The sequence below is a fragment of the Adelges cooleyi genome, unplaced genomic scaffold (genome assembly GCF_023614345.1).
Source record: "Adelges cooleyi isolate 19-005CV unplaced genomic scaffold, UGA_ACOO_1.1 ACOO_flye_CR_arks_rails_tigmint_CR_PRNA_108, whole genome shotgun sequence".
Lineage (NCBI taxonomy): Eukaryota > Metazoa > Arthropoda > Insecta > Hemiptera > Adelgidae > Adelges > Adelges cooleyi.
The window spans coordinates 11,528,119-11,549,200 of NW_026095761.1; the positions used below are offsets into that span (position 1 = coordinate 11,528,119).

The window sequence follows — 21,082 nt, forward strand, 5'->3', positions numbered from 1 at the left end:
TCATAAATCTATAAAATATACTATAATATATTTATTATTTTTTTATACTCAAAGATCCAATTTTTAACCAATACCTATCGTTCGGAGAATACGACGACGATTATTTAAATATATATAATATGAATATTTAAATGTATTATTAATTATATTGAAAACAAGCAGAACGTTTATTGTTTGACATTGACCTTTATGTGCAGGTACAATTAAAAAAACCTTGTCCGCCTACCACACGAACAATATACAAACCGTTTAAATGAAATATCAAGCACAATATATTATAATCACAATAATATTGAGGTGGCCAATTAAAAATTGAGTGACCAGATTGTTATGTAAAATGCGTGAAATAATATTTATAAATCTATTGTGAACCCAAACCGACGGTTCGCAGACAAACTTTCAGAGTTTTGACATAAAAACAATGTACAAAACTGGAGTAGGTATATAATATATAATTATTTGTACCTATATAACAAATAACAATGTAATATTATTATTCACATTTCGGCATAGTCACTACCCGTCAGTTGTGTGTTTACATTAAGTTGCCGTCAACGAGTGGGATTCATATAATATATATATATATATTTATATATTATATAAATACTAGGTATAGATATTTTTTTAATTAGATTAAAACAGATTTAAGTTATTTTAAGTAACTCAGGAATCCGGTTAAGCCTCTCAAGTCTTAATTCCAGTACGACGAAAACAAAACAAACAAATATATACAGGGTGATCGTGTTATCGTGAACCACTCAATATCTCTTTGGATTTAAAAAGAAATGATTTTTTTTTTTTGCAGTTCTTATACAACGTGATCTCAATTTTTCACAATTTTAATTAATTTTCAAAAGTCGCTATCAAAAAAACTAAATTAGGACGGGGTAAAACAAAAAAGATTGTGAAATATTGAGATCACGTTGTACAAAAATATAGTGGGGAAAAAATCAAATTTCTCATTAAAGCCAATCAGATATTGAGTGGTTCACGATAAAATGATCACCCTGTATTGTATGTATGTATACTTTTTATTTATTCGAAATAAGTTATTTTAAAATCTCTAATAAGCACAAACAATATATACATTTTTGGTGACAAGTAAAATACAATGACAGGACGGGGGTTGGGTGTCTAGTGAATACCACTTCAAACACAAAAAGTATATACTATGATTTATTTATTTTTAAATAAAAAAACATTGTTTATACATATACAGTAACTATAATATTATAATTAGTAATAAACATAAGAAGGGAAAATTATAAATATGTTTCGACGTTAAAAATCGTGACCGACCCAAATTAGCTCTGCAAATTATAAGTATTACAAAAACATTTGAAATGTGCTAAAAGTGCTAAGCCTGAACCGTAACCTCCTGGTGACCTTCTCCAGTGTCAAGTCTGATGGGGTTTTTATAAGCATCAATACTAATGCTTTACACCGGGGCGTTCCGGTTTGTCGATAATAATAACTACGAAGAACTGTTGGCGGAGTCGCCAAAAATTTGTTTATTACAATATTACAAGTAGGTACTACTGAAATTATTATTAATAACATTATGTGGTAGACGAATGGTAGTTAACACCGAGACCTTGGAAACCGAGTGTTGCAGCTTCTAGTCTGACAGATAATCCGTTTCTAAAGAAAGAAAAATACTTGCAATTAATCACAAAAAAAAGATCCACAGCGTGTTGCATTAAAGTTTATTCTCAAAATTCAATAAACCAAACAAACTGCCATTTTTTTGGGGGGGAGGGGTCCTATGCTAACGGCGCCGTTTTTATTTCACTTTTTCATTCAAAGTTTTAGAGATTTAGGTCTGAATATTAGAACGAAGGTAGATTCTTAAGGGACCCCCCCCCCTAAAAAAAATAAAAAGGGGAAATTACCCTTTGGCCGTAGCCAGCCGTGCGAGTATTTTTTGCCACCAAGGACAACTACTTCCTATGCAGTTATTTTTTGACCTCATTTTCATATTAAAAAATAACGTAGTAAGTCAATTATGGGTTGTATTGTTTTATTGATTTATATGGTTAAAGGTATAATATTTAAGAACTATGAATACCGCGTTTACTAAAAAATCAATGAACAAATAGAAGAAACAATAAAATAAGTTATAAGTTCAATTTCTTTAATAATGAAGTCGTTTACTGTTAATGTAATTTTCCGGCTACTGCTCATAGAAAACTATATATTTGATCAAAGAATACCTTTATACATATTTTATTACCTAAATTCCAAACACTTTTTTAACAATATTTGCCACAACTATAAAATTCGTTTAAAAAAAAAAAAATTATCAAACAGCCTATATTGTACCCATCAATGACATAAATACTACAAAACAGTTTTTTTTTTTATGAATAATTCAATTTGATACAATACGCCACAAAATAAACAGCTACTTTAATAATAATATACATTGACTACCAGTTTAGACCAAAGTCTAATTTCAACAGTCTTAAACGTTTTCTTTGTACTATTATACTAAACGAATACACAGCGTAAAAAATATTTACCTTATTGTCATGTACGGGTTAAATTAGTATACCGCAACAAATTGTGTAATAACATTTTGTTCGAAAAGAATGTCCAAACACGACGGTTTGGTCAGTTTTCTTTAGATACAAAGTACATTTCTACTTGTAATAAACTACAAAAAAAAAAAAACAATACATCCAATTGGCAAGCTTATTTATTTTTTAAAAACTATATTTTATTATAAAATTGTTAGATTTCTCTTAAATTATATTTAAATTGAATTACTTAATTAATTTGATTATAACTTATGGAATATGTTCGTATAAAAACAGTACACATAATTGTCGAAATGTAAAACATTATAGAAAATATATTATTATAACTATACACAAGGAAGTAACAATGATTAGTGTATAACATAGGCACAAATATTAGGCTAAGAAGGGTAACAATATTTGTAATGGAGTACAAAAATTTAAAAATAATTTATACATGAAATACAATTATATATATATATACACACACACACACATACATCCATATTACACATAATATGTCTTAAAATAAAACATAATAATGATTAAAAAAAAAAGAGGCACTACAATAATACAGTAAAATTATAAAACAATAAAAGTTATAACAGAGTAAATGCAACGCAAACAAAATAATTAAAGCAACGTCGATTCTTGTCGACAACCGTTTTGCGTTGTACACACACACACGTTGGCGTACAACCGATTACACGGTTTCATCGTGCAAAATAATCATTTTATTTTCACAAGACGACGAACTGTCTTCGTCCTCTGGATCTAAAATAATACTATCCATGTGTTGTTCTTTTTGATCCATATCGTCGTCGACCTCTGAATCTTGTTTCGAGATGACTCCGTTGTTACTCTCCTAAACGCACCAGTTTAAAAAAAAAAATATTTATGTTAAAATGTATTTAAATATATTTTTTTATTCTACTAAGTAATAAAAGAAAATTCAATTTTTACAGCATCTACTCTTAATGAACCCAAAACTCGACAAAGGCAAATTTTGGAATATTTTAAAAATAACAAAAGAAAGATGGCGTTTGTGGAAAAAAATGGTCTAAAGGAACGCGTTAAATTTGTGCGAGAACCTAAACGCGTTAATTTCGAGAGAAAAAAATGAGTGTGAACGGGTTAGTTAATTTTGGCATTGAACGTGTTTAACCTTTTAGTGAACGCTCCAAGTGCAAAGTCAAAAGTCAAATTAATTTAATACACAAATGTTGTTCATACCAGTAATTTTTGTTTCTGATGAGTTCTCACGTGCTTTTGCAAATGGTCACTACGCATAAACCGTTTGGGACACTCTGTGCACTGGAATCTCTTTTCTCCTGTATGCGTTCTGTTGTGTCTCTGTAATCAACCGTCGCCAATGGTTAATAAATCACAAATTTAAATGGGGTTTTCTTTCTTTAACAAATGTATAAGTCATTTGTGTACCTGTAGTTCGTCAGATCGAGTGAATCGTTTGCCACAGTGTTGCCAATTACAAACAAATGGTCTTTCGCCGGTGTGCCATCTCAAATGGGCTCGCAAGTGAGACGTCTTACCGTACATTTTGTTACAACCGGGTACATGACAAATATGTACTCTTTTGCCGGCGCCATTACTATAAAATTTCAAATTTTACTTTATTATAATAGATGTATTATTATAATATATTATAAACAATTAATATTGTTTTTTTTTTTTACAAACCGTTTCTCGCCGTCGCAACAGTTTGGACAAGTACAGGCAACTCTTCTTGTCCGTGGCTTTTCTTCACCCGGAGAATCGTACTCCGTACTCGCGCTCCCGTCTTGGAACACTGTTCCTGAGATAGGAATTATTTGCCACTTCTGGTCTAAATTTTCTATCGGCTGTCCAGAAGCTAAAACAACAAATTAAAAAACATCAATCATTGTCGCCCACGAGTTACAGACAACACAAATACTTACAGGCATTAATAACTTGTATATTTTGCAAGCCGGGTGGTAACGTTTGCGTTGCGTTTGTGGTATTTTGCTGTGCTCCGAGGGAAGTTATGATTTGAACCGTTCCGATCCCGGGTATATTTACGGTCTGCGGTTGGTTTGTGTTTTGAGCTGCTGGCATCTGTCAATATGAAAAATTATTAGTAAAAAATACCCTTGTTAAAAGTTCCAACACTATTGATGGTGAAAATGAAGCAATCTTACCTGAACGACATTGTTTCCTCTTATAGTAACACCATTGTTATTTTGTAAAAATTGAGGAATATTATTTGCAGGTATCACCGTAAGTTGTTGATGGTTGTCTAAAATAAAAACAGAACATTAGGCAAGAGAAAAAAACTTCAAACTATAAGCCCAATTTTCTAACATAAAAACTCAACTGAGCAGAATGATTTTTACTCGGGTCACGATTGTTTTAGAGCAAAAAAACAAATAATTGAAGATTACAAAATTTTGGAGACAATGACGGATCCATTTAACGAAATAATCCTTAGGAAAGTTATTACTATTTTTAAAAATTTGTCTTTTTTCAATATCAAGTATACTTTAACTAATGAATATATTGAAAAAAGGATACGTCATTTACTTAAAAATGCCATCATGTTTCGATTTGGTAATTGGTATTTCTGTTCTTCTAAGACCTTCCCAGATCGAGTAAATCGCATTCTGCGTAGCTTTGTTTAGGTTAGTAAAATAGTTAAAAATGTTACCCATGATGGTCAGATAGAATAATTGGTTACCAATAAAGAGTCATCATGACTAGTATAGACTAATGAATAAACATAACTGTTTTCGCTTAAAATTAATATTTTGCTAACAATTGCCTAAAGAGTGCTCCTAATTAAACAGAGGGCATAACGTCCTTACTTCCGATTAACTGCTGAGGTATGAGTTGTAGCGTTTGTCCAGATTGTGTTTGAATTGTAACTGGTTGTTGCTGCGAGCCACTCTCGTTACTACTCCCCGATGAATTTGGCGATGAATTCGCCTGAAAATGAAAGGGAAAAAAATTGAATAAAAACCAGTAGCCAAAATCCATTTTATACAAAAAAAAGAAACATTCAACTCACATGTATGATGTTTGGCGAACTAGCGGGAGAACTGGCATTCTGATACTGGTTATTAGGAGCATTGGACGTCGTGTTGACAATCTGTATTTGTTGTCCGTTGCCAATCGGTGATGCCAACTGCACCGTTTGTATTTGACCGTTTCCGGTAACAATTTGTGCCATTTGCGGAGACTGAGTCATTTGTGTCAACTGCGGAATTTGCATCAATTGGCCCTGGTTGCCTTGTATAATGTTTGGTATGGACGACGCAAATGACTGGAGAGGCAAATGCATGGTCTGATAAATAGTTTGCCCGTTCGACGATATCGGTACTTGTACGGATATAGTTTGTTGGACCTGAGGAAGCTGTACGACTTGTGGCATGTTGGATTGTCGCACGGATATGTTTTGACCTACAAATATGTTTAAATAGTTTAACATTATCAATTGACGTTTTAAACGTTTTTAATTTCTTAACAAGACATACCCGATTGCAATTGTATAGTTTGGAGTGGTCGGACAATCTGGCCGGTAGGTGTAAATATAGTCGGTGCCCCTTGGCCATGGTTTGAACCGCCTGGAATAAACAGCGCTTCTTGGCCATCGACTGTAATAGTTTGATTATTTTGTTGCTGAAAACATAATATTTTATTTTTTACACTGAATAATATAACGTGAAAATTGAAATTGAAATTAAACACACTTGAACAAACTGGCCGGGTAACCCTTGAACCGAGAAAATAGGTTGGATGGTCGTTCCGTTTGACGTGATTGTTTTTATTCCCTGGTTTTGTTGTGTCTGTGTCAATTGTTGTACTTGTTGGAGAGGTAACAAATTTTGTAGATTCGCCAGAGTGATAATTTGGGGTTGGCCACCGTGCACTTGGACAATAGTCTGATGTTGATCCTGCTGTTGTTCCTATAAACAAAATAGGAAACATTAGATTTGTATAATACTAAACAAAGATCTACTATTGGTACTCGAAGATTTGATTTTTTCAAAACTGAATACAACTTGGAACATATTAGACAGCTGGGAAAATCTATCATTATATTGTTGTTTAATTATTTTATAATTTACATACTGAAGCAACCCCCAAATTCTACAAATGAACTATATTGTAGTTGTTCTTAAACTGGAAATATAACTCTGGCTTGTCTATCTATCAAGTTTAGTTCAGCTTAACTGCAACTCTTCGAGGAAATTTCATTCTTTGAGCTTAATTTACAATTTTTTTCTAAATATTATCATGTGATAAGAGATTATATAATCGGTCTTAAATTAGTAGTTTATCATTAGATAGTTTTCCAAATAACTGTAATAGATTACAAAGCAGAGACATCATAACTATTCGGCTAACATGTCATTTCTACAAAATATAACAACATTGTCAACTGTATTCGTTTAAGACCCTTCGTATGGTAACAATTCCCCAACCAATCACAATGTCACTATTCTCTTGTTTCCTAATCAAGGAAACCTACCTAACTGTATATATCTATTTATCTTTAACAGTAAATACTTTCTGTTGAATAAAATTTAAAAACAATTTCTTTGTTATAAACATCATATTATGGCCAAATCAATTTTAGTTTACTATGTTCATTTCATTACTACGGTAAATAATTACTGCCAATGGTCTAAAAATTGAGCAGTTTAGGTTTAATTAGAATAACAACGAAATATAAATTTTTATCATATTATAACGATACAAAGTCAAAACTGAATAAATGAACATACAAGTGCGCTGTTTTCGGTCACTTGTTTGTGTTAAAATGATTTAAATAAAACATTTTAAATTTAAAATATCAAAATGTTTTATTAAAATCATTTTAACACAAACAAGATGGTCATCGTTGGCCTCTTGTTTGTCAATTTTTTTCTATAGGTATATTATCATTGATAAATAATAATAATTAATGATATTATCGCTGACCGACAACTGTTCGGTAAATCTACTCGACCTACGGACTACGGTGTCTTATCTGTCCAAAGTATTTTTTTTTTTCCAAAACCAATTTAACAAGATAAAATTACAACTACAAGAGATGATAATTTAAAATTTTTTCCGATTCGCCTACAGGTAAAGGTAGTAGCAGTCTATTCGGATTTGGGCATAATATAATAAACAACATGAATGAAAAAGTTTGATTTTTGAAAAGCCCAAGTCTGGGCCGTAACCGCGAAGGGGGGAGGGGGACACGGCTCGTACCCTAAGGCAGGTCGTTGGAGCGTGTCCCGTCCTTAAACGACGCCCCCCGTCCAAAGGTTTTCCCAACCTTCGAGACCGCGAACCAAAATCATAGCTCCTCCCTCTCATTAATACACACACACACGCGTACATACAAAATTTGGCGGGCTCTTGTCGATTTTCCAAAGACACGCATAATATCTTATCAATGTAATTAATAAAAATAATAATATACTCGACGTTTTGTTTACAGTTAATAATTATTATCTTTGAAAACGTCTACTTTCCGATAGGTAGGCAGGCTTACCTTGGGACTCTTGCACGGCGAGTTGCCGTCGTCGCTGCTGTCGCTCATCGATTCTTTGATTTCGGTATTTTGCTGATGTTCGTTCGAGTCCATTGCGTTCAACGATAATAATATAATATAATATATTATAAAAAAAAAAAATCTATAATATAATATAATATTTTTCTTTTCAGTCTAATATCGATTGGTGCGCGGCGATTGCCTCAACATTGCCATTGCACCGTGTAAACACATATAATGCGACGCACACGCACACTGCACGTACACACACACACACACACAGACACACACCAGAAATTCGATAATAATAATTAAACGATGATCGTGGAAAACGTATTAGATATTATTATACAACAAAAATAACAAACAACGGACGATAATAATAATAATATTATTATTTTATTATCAATCGACGGATACCGAAAAAAAAAAATCACCGATTTATTACCTTTTTTATTGTTATTATGAAAAACGACGTGAGGCGGTGTCGAAAAGCGGAGCCAGATATTGCGGACCAAACCCAAATGTCGCCCATTGGCAGTAGGCCTTGCTCGCCCTACCCTACCGACCGACGGTGGCACGCGTAAAAGGCGGCCGCTACGATAATAGACCGCGTACGGTATTTATCGTGCACGATAAAAAAAAAAACGTACACCATGCACACAGCAGCTGCCCGAGTTGCACCGCGTTTTTGAAACAACGCAAGTATTTTTTTTTTACATCACATCACGATTACCGTTGTAGGGTCGTCGGTGACGACGGCCAAAATATCTGCGTTATTATTTTGTAGGTATTGAAAATATGGAAAACGAAAAATAATTTCTTCCGATAAAATATCGAACCACGCCCGGATTCCGGAAGCGATGTTGGCAGCCCCGCCGAGCTGTGCTCGCGCACGATCACCGCGCCGCCGCACGGCACGCCAGCACTCGGCGGCCCTCGACCCGACTGCGGCGCGCATTGGTTCCCAACGTTGGTACTCTTGGTAGTAGTATAGTAGCTGATGTTTTCTACCCGAGAAACCCATCCAGTCCACGTGATAGAAACGCCAACACAACGCACAACACAATTTTGTGGACATTAGTAGAGGCATAGAAAAAACAATAATATCTACCGAGCAAAATTATTACAATTTATTTATACAGCCCAATCCTATAATTTTCGTATTTTCGTTAATATTTCAAACGGCATTTGTTTTCGAATTGAAACCGTACGGCTAACGAAAAATAGTTAGTTGAAAAAAAAAATTCCGACGAATTTGTAGATGTTTTAATCACTTTTGTCTTTATTTGATGTACCGTTATATTTGATCCGTAGACCGTCCAAACAGTCAACGGTCTTTTTCTTTTTTAAACTTGCGTTGTAAGCAATGCGTACAGTAATCATTAATAGTATGTATACAGCCGTTCACCAGTCACGACGTTCGACAATAATAAAAACCCATTTACAGCGTATTATTATAATGAGTGTTGTCCGTCGACTGTGGGCACCGTTATAGAATAAATATTTGGAAACCATTGTCGGGCCGCATCAGGTTGGCAACAGTGCGGTCGGCTTTCTAAAAAATTACCGACTCGACGGCCGACAACTGGCTGGTGGGCGGGGGCGCGGAGGCGGTCAACGTCACGCAATGCACACGGCCCCGGTCGCCCTTTCGCCGGCGTCTATGCCCCGGGTGACCCACACCCACGGGTGTGTGCCTAAACGCGCCGACCACCCACCGCCCTTTGCCACCGCACCGTAGATGGGAGGGAATATTGTTCGCGAGGCGTTTCCCGGGACCCCGGTGTGTGTGTGTGTGTGCTGTAAGCAAGGGAACCGGAGTACATGCCGTCGCGTCGTGTGATTTTATTCGGCGTTCGGCCACCTGGCGCCGACGACGCTTGTCGGCGGCTCGGCGAGCCACTTGCCGAACGTCCCGTTTTTCTCGAGCCTCAATGGTACACACTCGCCTTCGACTTTCGTGCAGTATACTTGTCTATGCTTCCGAGTCCAGATAAGCCTCTAAACAGTTTTAGTGTCTAATCCAATACAAATTCGTGTTAGTCGTAATTGTTATTTGTTCCAAATTTTAATTATATTTTCAGTACCTAGCAAATTTAATGAAGTGCATAATTAGATTTTTTCTTAAGGGAGAGTATATATGCATTGACAAACATTTCATGGACCTCAATTTAATTTCCCTCCCTCACCCCAACCCATCACTGACACATCTAAACCAGAGTTGGTATTCTAAATTAGAAAACAGGTGGACATCAAAGACATATTATATTAAGTAAACAGTTAATTAAGTACGGAAAACAGCTTTCTAGATGAACCCCTCTCTCTCTAAATACGCCACTGCCATGGGACGGAGTAAATCTCTAAATGATACTTTTACGTTGGTAATAACTTATATAATTATATATACATTACCTATTTTGAAAACAGGATTCAAAATAGTTTTAGTTTTTTTTTTAACATGCAAAGGCTTGAGCACAGAACACTTGATAGGTAATAAATAATGTCTAAAAAAAATGTGTATATATTTATTTACTATATACCTAATAACAACATTACTACAGCGCTTCAATCATAATAATACACGATGTATTGTTATTTAGAGGATTGGTGAAATAAGATGGGGGGGAGGGGGAACAATGATGTAATGAAATTATGATAAATCAAACTTTTGTCAAAATCGTTTTCAAATAATTAAATAATGTACTTACTATCTTTCAGAGGGGGAGCACATTCGTTCCCCACCAAAACCCCGATGGCCCTATGTTCTATATAAACCTTTTTTCATGATAGAATGGTTTGTACCTATAGTGTTAAGTGTTGACATCAATCTTTAACCAGGACTGTGTGTACATTCTCCCCTACATAACAACTCGTTTGCCTTTCACCGTTGACAAATAAAAATATATTCGATTACCTACCTAAAAATGGACTAGAGAAATTAGGCACAAAAAAATGAACATTCAATGGACATTATTGTACCTATAACAATTTCTAAATATCATATGGATAATAAAAAAATTCCTCAAGTCATTTTTTCAACATATTCACAAGAAAAAAACATACAATTTCTAAATCTAGTAGGTACTTTACTTTCGCTGCGTTAGCCTGAGAACTGAGAAGGTATACCTAAGTTTTACAATAATGTGTTTTTTTTTGTCTGAAGTCACGATCATTTTTTTTCCAGTGGACAGATTTTTTTATGTATCTACGTATTGTTCTCTATTGGGCCAAACATTTTTAAATCTCACCTCTTCCCCTTCGAAATCAAGAAAAACACCCAAAAAATTTGAATATTTTTAAACTTAAAACCACGGAAAAAATTACAAAATAGTCGAATCCGACGGATTGAGTAAACGAAAATTTAAAAAAACGCTCAGGCACAGATTAAGTTTTTGGAAAAATTTGGTGATTTTCACAACCATAATTCAAGTCACTTTGGTTTTTATTCGCGCACATCTATTTTGATGGAAAACAGTTGTAATTTGACAACAACTGGTACAATAGTCATTACTGTATTTATAAGAATACACTACAGTTTTTAAGCTCTAAATTAGGATTTTGCCAGTTAATGGGTGCGTACCATCGTCTTAAGACAATTTTATATTTTTTTTAATACCGTATAACGCATATTTTTATACAGTACACTCTGAAATAATCATTACACGGATAGATCGATTAATAAGTGAGTTATGACAATATAGGAAGTAATCAAAATAATTTGTAAATGGTATGGGTACTTTTAAAAACAAATTTAAATAATAGTTATAGTTTTTACCTGGATGAAATAAATTATTTTTTATTTTCCGATGGAAAATTCTAAACAATGCTTTAAAATTGAATGAGTTCTTATTTGTAAATTATATAATTTACCAATATTTGTACCTTTCATTAGAATATTGTCCAACGTTTTATTTTCTAAGTAAATATAATATAGATAGGTACGCATCTTTGATGTGGATATTCAAGTTCAGCCTTATGAATTTTTCAAAAATATTACATTTTTCTAGTTAAAAAAAACCGATTACACTTAGTTGTAGGAAAACCACGAGCTCCTTAAGGTGTGCTATGAGTAATAACTAATGAATATACTTACCTTTATAAAATAGTTGCCCATTTTCAACGTCTGAGAAACAACTTTTACTCCCACTAACTTGTTCTCTAACGATACTGGTTTGTATTGTGCACCTTTAAACCGAGTTATTCTTTTGGCACTCATTTACAAAAAAAAAAAAACAAAAAAAAATGTCCAAATTACAACTTGCACATCCACTCGTGAAACACTGTATTATGGGGCAATTCACGATGAAAGAATGAAGAATCGCTGGGCATTAGTATATAAGAATAAAAATAGATGTTTTCTTTGATAATATCATTTTTTTGAAAACAACCGTTGTGTTCTATGAATGCCATTAGGGGTGGGTTAACAATTGATACACATAGTTTTGCTGTTGATAAATAATTGTTATCAAAATAATATGTCACAATTATAAATGACATCCTGTGAACCGGTATCCGCGGGCTAAATTTAGATTTAAACTGAATTAAAGTCATCAAAATAAACCTAGGTAAGTAGATAATATAGAGATAATGTAAAATTACCCACCCGTGTTTCTTGTAATCCTTTTTTGTTTGGAGGTCCTAAAATATGATTGCATCGATACCTTTATTGATTATTATAGACTACAAATGTAATTAACGAATATACCTATAACACCCAAATAATAGTGTATAATATCTGTATTGATTCTGAAACGAAAATTTGAAACATGCAAATAACCTAATCAAAGTAGTATTAAAGTAAGTTATTGGACGTCTTTATCATTAAAATATAATTAGTATTTTATTCGTTTTCATTAAATATTAGATATTATGATATTTGTATTGATTTTAGATTCTGAAATAAAGATTTAAAACTTGTACCTAACTAATTAAATTCACATTTAAAGTTCTTCGATGGACGGATTAGGTATGAAAAAATAAGAATTAATATTCGACTATTTTTCATTAAATTATGTTAAATACCATAAAAGATACATTAAATGGGATTTACAAATTAACATATTTTTAAAACATTTAAATTTTATACTAAATCTCCAATTATGCTTTTAACCCTACCCCAGACAGCATAATGATTAATTACCAATGCTGATACAATATATACATTTATATTCACATATTATCACAATTAATTATCTTATAATATATGTGTAAACTTCACAAAAATGCTTTACCCGTTACCTGTTGAATTTTTTATCAATATAGATAGTAGCACACATGACTGCAGCAATAAAACATTGGAAAATAATGTGATGTCTGTTTAGTTTATTATAAAAACACCTTACTTTATTAATTTGTTTTTTTCATGAACCTGCATGACCTTTAAAAGGGCATCAACTAACTAGTCTTTTACAAGTTTATGATAATAGATTTTTTTTATTGAGATTTTTCATAAACACAATAATTCAACTCTAGGATTATATGACAAATTTAAACAAACAAAAATAGATTGGAACATAAAATTACAATAGTATTTAGTACAACAGTATACTTAAATGTAATTAAACATAATTAGGAATAATAAGAGAACTATATACCTAACTGAACAAATTATGTGAAGAAGTGCAACAATTGTTCCAATTAAAAAGCCAAGTGATTCAATGATTCTACAACTTGTAGAAACTGGTATTGTCAACAGGGCCGCAATTTCACCGACAATTTTTCAATTTTTCAAGAATATACGGTTAAAATATGCTAATACTTCGTTTGTTAATTAAGAGGAGGTTATACATCTAATGTTCGATGAGTAGTAACATAAGAAGGTTCACATTGGTTTTACAATGCTGTTTTCTTTTTTTAAACCACTGAAACAATCTCTTAGGGTTTACAGCCTCTATAGATTAACATCAAAGGTCCTTGTTAGGCCAACAGCTTACGATTTTCCTATAAGAACAAAGAAAAACGCACGAAAATTATACTTCTATCCTCATCTTGGACAAGTTGGACTCATTCTCTAAAATATACTGAATATCGCACAATAATCGTTAATTAGCACAGCATTTGAATTCTCAGACAAAACAATTATTATTGTAGATAGGTACAATAAGTACATTAAACAATATTGTCTATTGACCAAGGACCAAGGTTATTAGTAAATAACGAAATATATTTTTTGAATAAAATTATATTTGATAAAATTACTTGATACTCTCAAATTACAAACACTTAAATCATGTAAAATAATAATAATAATATATTTTGGCCAAATCAGTATACAGTATTTTTTTTTTTTTTACAAAATATATACCGGTGACTAGTAACTATGATCCAGTCAATAACTTAGAAGAAATTATACTTTTTTTATATTTTAAAGTTATTAGCTGGGACAAATTTAATATATTTTTAAAAAAATGTAACCTCATCCCTTATATGTTAAAATCGTATGAACTTAAGTTTTTCAAATGGTAACTTATATATTCTATTAACTTTTTAAATTAATTATAATTTGCTGAATAATTTGACTGGTCGATAAACAGTTATCATTCATATTTAAAAAAAAAATGATTATTTTAAGTGGAATAACCAAATCAACAAGCACATAGGTACTGTAAGAACCCTAGGGTCAAGGTGTAGGTACCCATAGGTGTGTGTTGTGTGAAAAAAAATGCCACACTACTAAACTGTTAAGAAATGACCATATTATAATGGGTAGGTATAAGTACATCAATAAAAAATATCAAAGCGGTGTACCTTTAGGCTTTATAGTCGATAATTTAACACGTATACCGATGTACCTACCTTTCAGTAATATCATACTACGTCTATGCTTATTATAGATTTGCAGGTAAATTCAGAGGGTACAAAACAAGTTTATAGGGACTGAGGCGAACTACGAGAAACCACAAAACTCTTCGCCTAATTACATTATAATACACAAAACAGATTATAAAAAACCTACTTCCACTTATATTTCAGAATTTTCTAAGCAGTATTTGAAATTCAATAACCATGAAAAATCTCCGATGAAAAAATCTCTGAAAAAAAGTATCCGATAAAGTCCGATGGTCTATAAATTATATTATTTACCTACTTGCAAGGCGAATGGCGACGACAGTTTACTATAAACTGTACATTTTAAATGAGTTGCTGGTACATCTTTTTTAATATTTCTAACCTTAAAATTAAGGGTTGACAATAGTCCTGTAACTCGTGCTATGGAAAAGGCCGATTTATAGTTATTGATCGATGGTTTTGACACAGGCATTTGAGCGATACAGTAAGTTACTATTGTAGTACAGCTATTGTGCTATGTGAAATGTGAATCATTTAGGGTTGATGTCGAACCGTTTTTTTTAGAGCTGCAGGAGGTAGGTATAACTATAAGTTTGAATATAATATCTATAGTGTTTGAAATTGTTTAATGAAATATAAAATTTTGAAGTATCAGTGAAATATTTCAATATTTGTATTGTTATTATTTTTTTTTTTTTGTCTTGTCAAATAATTAAATATTACACTGGCATATTGTTTTTCTCATTTTTAATTTATAATATGTTATATTATATAAAACTTGTATTTAGACAATACGAAAAATTTTAATAATTTATTTCAGCTTGTACACGTAGTATAATGAGGCAAAATATAAAATGTCATTATCCTGTATCAAGTAGGTACATCCACTCAAAGCATTTAAAACAAACAGTTTAAAAACAGTCCAAACCTAAATATTATTAGATAATCGTAAATAATAATTAGTTTAATTCTTTGTTTTTATTGTTAAAACTTTTTTTTTACATTTTTATATGGTTCTAGTATTTACAGACATTATAGATTCGCATTTGATGTCTATGCTCGATTCTTACTTCGCACACACAGGAAAGAGTACAAAAATTGGAGAAGAACACGTGTGTAAACAAATCAACGTTACATTAAACACAGGCACGTAGCCAGTGGGGAGGCCATCGGTTCCGCCCCGTGGATTTTTTTAAAAAATACCTGCCCATAAAGGACTAGGTATCAGTCGATGAAAATGCAATGGGCCATTTGTTTTTATAGTGAAAGATAAAAAATGTATACGATTATCTGGTACAAAATATATTATGTCTCACGAGACATCTTTTATTTTAATCAATGCAATCTTTGCTGATGAAACCGGCGGCGAAGACAGATTTTGCCATCTGACTCCATCAATCGCACTAGACTTATTATCTAGGTAGTCTACAGTCTTATAACTTCAAAAGTAACTATGATATCTGACAAAAAAATTGAAAAAAGTTAATTTTAACAAAGCTATTTCATTTTGAAATATATGCCTATAATACCTTCTTTGAAAGTCGATTGGATTTTTTTTTTGTGAGGTGGAGCTTAAGTTCTTAAAGAGCATGGTAAATATTATTCGGACACATAGTTATCAAAGCCAACAAGATATTGAAAAAATTCTAAGTTGAAGTTCTTAAGTTAAATCCTAAGCGTGGCGATTTTCTTGGCACTTTCCCACAGGAAACGTTCTTCGGCCGACGGACTGTAAGCGTACATTTTGCCGTTGGCCGTGACCACAGCGTTGGGAGGAACCATGGCCAGGTACTTTCTCACGTCCTTGGCGTACGTCTCGGGTTCCTTGACACCGCAGCAGAACAGTTCGTGACAAAACCCGAACGCGGCCCACAAGACGGCCACGGACCCGCCGACGAGCAGCGTCCAGAAACGCGCCAACCGCTTTAACCGTTCGCGGACAACGCTCAATTCCGGTTCGGCCAATTCCGGGTTGCGGTACCGACTCCATAAGCACCGCGCGCCGTGCCAGCCCATGTTTACCACGTACTCGTCGATCCGACGGCCCTTTTTTTGGCCGCAGAACGTTGCCGCTATGTCGCCACTGACTTTCGACGCAGCAGTAGCGTTGCCGACCGCGCTGACATTAAGGCGACCCGCAGAGCCCCAGTCTCTTTTTTTGGACGATAGAAATAATTTATCTTCTTCCGGTGCGGACCGACGGCCGTCGTTCGCGGAGTGCACCGGAAGTCCGGCTGGCGACACGGTGTTCTGGTTGTGGCTGCTGCTGACGTCCGACCACAGAGGCTTTTTCGTCGACGTCCGCCCATTCTGCTGGCGTTGCCGGTCGCGCAACGAACTCAGCTTTGCGTAGAAAACGGCCATTTTTTCTGCCGGCACGTCGTACCCGCCGTCACGGTACGCACCGTTGTCGTCGCCGTCCGGCCAGTTGAACATGAGGCCGCCGTCGTCTTCGCCGACCGAGCAATGTGTCAGACGCAACACCGAACACACCGCCAACGTTGCAACATGAATGCTGCGACGACAATGTCGTCCGGTCATTCTTGTATATTGCGCAGAGAAAATGTTTTTAACACAAATTTTACACGTTTGTAAGTCAATATGTTTACTTTTGATTTTTGTCTCGATGACGTCATTTATAATGTTATAATATAAATAGTTTATATGTTTTAGCTTGTTTAATAAATAAATAAATTAACGGTGTATCAGTTAACTTGATACACTCTGTATAGGCTATTATTTTTAACCGTTTCCCAGTATTAATTACGAGTTTATAATATTGATGAGTTGCCATGTCGATTAATAGAATAGGATTCATGATCATGCAGGAGTCATTATTCTAAGACTAGAGTATCCCCCTATTAAATCTCTGCGTGGGCTGTTATTTTAAAAACCAGCTCGTCAAAATTGTTCATCTATTCTGTAAACATTTCTATTTTCTTATCAAATCCAGCCCGTCAAACCCAGCGCATATCGTTGCCTGTAACGCAATTACCAACAGATGTATAAAATAATAATAGTACTTATAACATTGGCGGAGATCAGGAGGAGGCGGGGGCTTGGGATTAAAAAAACTATAAAACTTAAAATTAGTGCTATATTTATTATTATTTTAACAAATATCTCATTAAAAAATAAATGTAGGGATTTTGAAAAGCTCTAGTTTTAAGTTTTTTAGTATTCCAAGCCCCCCCCCCCCCAATGACCTATTATAATATAATAGTGTTAATTTTAGTACTCATTGCATATGGGTAGAGTAGATAAAACCATGTGTACTTAATTGGCACAAACACTTATAAATTTCACCCTTTTCCTTCAAAATCAAGAAAAATACCAAACACATTTGAATATTTTTAAACTTAAAATTACAAACTAAATAAATATCATAGATCCTTCCCTAGAAGGGGTAAAATTATTCATCTGGACCTGTGACCTCTCCGGTCCCCACTATACTAGCTTTTTAAATATTTTTCCTTAATCTAAATAAAACATTAATTGAAGAATACTCAACTTGGTAAACAGAGTTGTCGATTTAACGTAAGACATTATTGTTCTCTTAAAATAATTGTAATTTTGTTTATAAATACTTTTTCAGGATGTAATTTTACTATTGTAAATAACGTTCAAGTATATGCTTTATTAGTACATTTTCTGACCTCTTATTACCTTTTGAAAATTAAATAGTGATGTAACTACGTAACGTCAAGCACTTTATTATTCAATAACTTATTATAGTTATACCTATACTTACCTATATTACTTAGGAATAGTCTGGCAACAGAAAGTATACAGCCATAGTCGAGATAATGTTATGATAAGTTATGACTTATGATCCGTTGTTGGTACAATAAACTTTATTCATCGACGAACATAGTTTTGGTTCGCGACATCAGTTAACCAAGGGAAAATAAAGCAATTTATTGCAAATTTAATTAAAAAAATATTCAGACTAGTTTGTAAAAAAAAAAAAATTGTATTTGATTACATTATGTTATATATTTTAAATTATGTATAGGCGTGATTAAAATTAATCTCACACTGAAAAACATTTTATATAAAAGTAAAAAATCAATAACATTAAATATTACATTTCATTAGATGTTAACAAGTTACTTAATACTTTGTACACATTTAAATAGACTATAATATTATTAATATTATAATGTTCACATACATAATAGATTTTGTTGTAAGATATTATAAAGTTTTTTGTTTTTATTAAATTTCTTTAGTTGAGATTACACATACGTTTTTTCTTTTTTATTATATTTTTAAACTTTTTAAAAAACAATTTTTTTAGTTGAGATTTTGTAAAAATATTTATTTCATCTAGTTCAAAAAATTGTTTTAATTTATTATTTAATGGTTCTACTTTAATCCAATCAACTTTAGATAGTAAATTTTCTATGTAACATAATTTGAGGGCTTGAGCCATGCCCTTCTTTTGGCTTATTGCGTCCGATTTAATATCGTAGTCCATTAAAAGTTGGTCGTCTTCTATTATAGTGTTAACAATTTTGGTTGATTTCATGCGTTTTTGAGTTATATATTGTTGATTTCTTTTTCTTCCTTCGGTTATGTTTATGGTTTTGGAAATTTTACCTGCAAAAAAATGAAACTAATAAATAATAATGTAATTATATATTTGGAAATAAATTAGCATAGGACAGAAAGATATTTGGATAGAGTATAGACCATTATAAGGAATATTTTGAAGCAAAAGAAGCTTAGCGACGCATGGTTTATTTTATTGGAAAATGCTAACTCCAGTATAGCTATTTTAAAACGAATAACTGAATTTTTAATTTAGCTAACAGACTTGTTAAAACATAAGCATCCAATACAAAAAATAAAAATACAAAACTAAGAGCTTAGGCAATTGGCATTACATAACAATACAACAAGGTATACCAGTAACCAGAATATAAAAGATTATCAATTTTAGTCAACTTATGAGTAAAAACGTAGTTTGGAGAGAGTATGAGCTTTGGTGTGCACCTACATTTGAATTCAGCAACCCCCAAATAGTCTATGTTAAATACCTAAAGTTATATGTGTAAGGGATTCTATAATAATGTTAATGTTAAGTAAGAACCTTGGGTAAGACGTGGACAAGAGCTAAAATCAGTCAACAGCCGTTAAATATAATATTGATTTAATAAGAGGAAAATATCAGTAAACATGCTTTATTCAGATAGCATTTTTTTTTAATGGGGCTCCATACAGACCATTTTTAAGGAGTTTTGTATTGGCAATATTTAAGAAAAAATTGGTTTAAAAAAATTTCGACCATGTCAATAAATTTACCGGTTAATTTGTATAAGCTTCAAGGTAATATTTTTAATTTAAATCATTTTGTCTATGAGTAAAAGCCATTTTAGTTAATATAACATACATTTTTTGTTCCATTGCACAGGCTTAACCAGTGATCCGATAAGTAATATAAAAACAGACCGATCCTAAGTAAACTTCATGACGAATTCAAATCTGTTTTAAGATTGCTTATTGGATCACTGGTTAGGCCTGTGCGATGGAATGAAAATGATGTGTTTTGGCTGAAAAAATGATCTGTTGGAGCCCCTTAAGTCAATAGTGTCTATGACACTAGAGTAGTGCGTTTTGGTTACTACGCTGCTTACTAATATTAAGCCAAATTTAAATTACAAAAAAACTTACAATATTATAAAACATTATCTGATCAATTTATTAAGGACTTGTTGAATAGGGCCCACGTTTTTTTTTTTACTAAAAAAACAATATATAAATAATTGATTGGCTTTATTTCAATATGAATATAATATTTAAATGTACGATGTACCTGATCAAACTCCATCGCCTTCTCTCTTAATTTTTCGACTTAAATATATAAATGTGATGCGTAGAAAATGATTTCAAAATAAAAATATATTGAAATTTGAATTATTGATATGATAACTGATAAGACGAATTCAGATAAGGATAACCTCTGAATCGTTAACAATAAACCATGGTGTTGCTTCCAAAGCCAATATAAAATAAAAGAGGGAATTAGGGATTGACTCGAGCGAATCACCCACCTAACACACAGGCGTATACCACAATGTATGCAGTTTATACACCTGCGAAGTGATCCGAGTGCATCCACTCGACGGGAGAGCACCTATCAACTTACCGGCAACCGGTTCCACTCCCTCAGACGTTTCTGGAAGCCACATCGTGGTCAACGGCGGTATGTGGTCAGAACGAGATACAATTACTCGGCCTAATTGGT

The 21,082-nt window shown here is 33.0% G+C and overlaps 2 protein-coding genes across 3 annotated transcripts; both read right to left on the reverse strand.

The window, feature by feature from the left end:
* Positions 1-2,807: 2,807 nt before the first annotated feature.
* On the reverse strand, positions 2,808-8,585 carry LOC126839934 (specificity protein transcription factor 3-like). Its single transcript, XM_050575405.1, has 11 exons — positions 8,041-8,585; positions 6,245-6,460; positions 6,029-6,173; positions 5,563-5,954; positions 5,360-5,480; positions 4,697-4,794; positions 4,457-4,613; positions 4,218-4,389; positions 3,960-4,128; positions 3,753-3,872; positions 2,808-3,384 (listed from the first exon to the last, which is right to left on the reverse strand). Exons 1-11 carry the CDS (start codon positions 8,131-8,133, stop codon positions 3,223-3,225), a joined length of 1,845 nt encoding a protein of 614 aa, XP_050431362.1. The 5' UTR covers positions 8,134-8,585; the 3' UTR covers positions 2,808-3,222.
* Positions 8,586-18,978: 10,393 nt separating this feature from the next.
* Positions 18,979-21,074, reverse strand: LOC126844799 (uncharacterized). 2 transcript variants are annotated; one of them, XR_007686625.1, is made up of 3 exons: positions 20,651-20,942; positions 20,509-20,577; positions 18,979-19,434 (listed from the first exon to the last, which is right to left on the reverse strand). XR_007686625.1 is itself a non-coding variant. In XM_050583214.1 (2 exons), the coding sequence occupies exons 1-2, from the start codon at positions 21,024-21,026 to the stop codon at positions 19,061-19,063; spliced, it is 417 nt and encodes a 138-aa protein (XP_050439171.1). In that variant the 5' UTR covers positions 21,027-21,074; the 3' UTR covers positions 18,979-19,060. The 2 variants fall into 2 exon arrangements, 1 of the variants encoding a protein (XP_050439171.1); XM_050583214.1 differs by lacking the exons at positions 20,509-20,577; positions 20,651-20,942 and adding an exon at positions 20,984-21,074.
* Between the last annotated feature and the right edge of the window lie 8 nt (positions 21,075-21,082).

What these genes read in the sequence shown, in the direction of transcription:
- LOC126839934 (XM_050575405.1), bottom strand. Translation starts at nt 8,133, where the DNA reads ATGGACTCGAACGAACATCAGCAAAATACCGAAATCAAAGAATCGATG. An exon ending in GTTCGCCAAACATCATACAT is followed by an intron (nt 5,481 to 5,562) that starts GTGAGTTGAATG and finishes TTTCATTTTCAG; the next exon opens with GCGAATTCATCGCCAAATTC. An exon ending in ACCTCAGCAGTTAATCGGAA is followed by an intron (nt 4,795 to 5,359) that starts GTAAGGACGTTA and finishes TTTTTATTTTAG; the next exon opens with ACAACCATCAACAACTTACG.
- LOC126844799 (XM_050583214.1), bottom strand. Translation starts at nt 21,026, where the DNA reads ATGTGGCTTCCAGAAACGTCTGAGGGAGTGGAACCGGTTGCCG. An exon ending in GGGAGTGGAACCGGTTGCCG is followed by an intron (nt 19,435 to 20,983) that starts GTAAGTTGATAG and finishes ATTTTTTTGCAG; the next exon opens with GTAAAATTTCCAAAACCATA.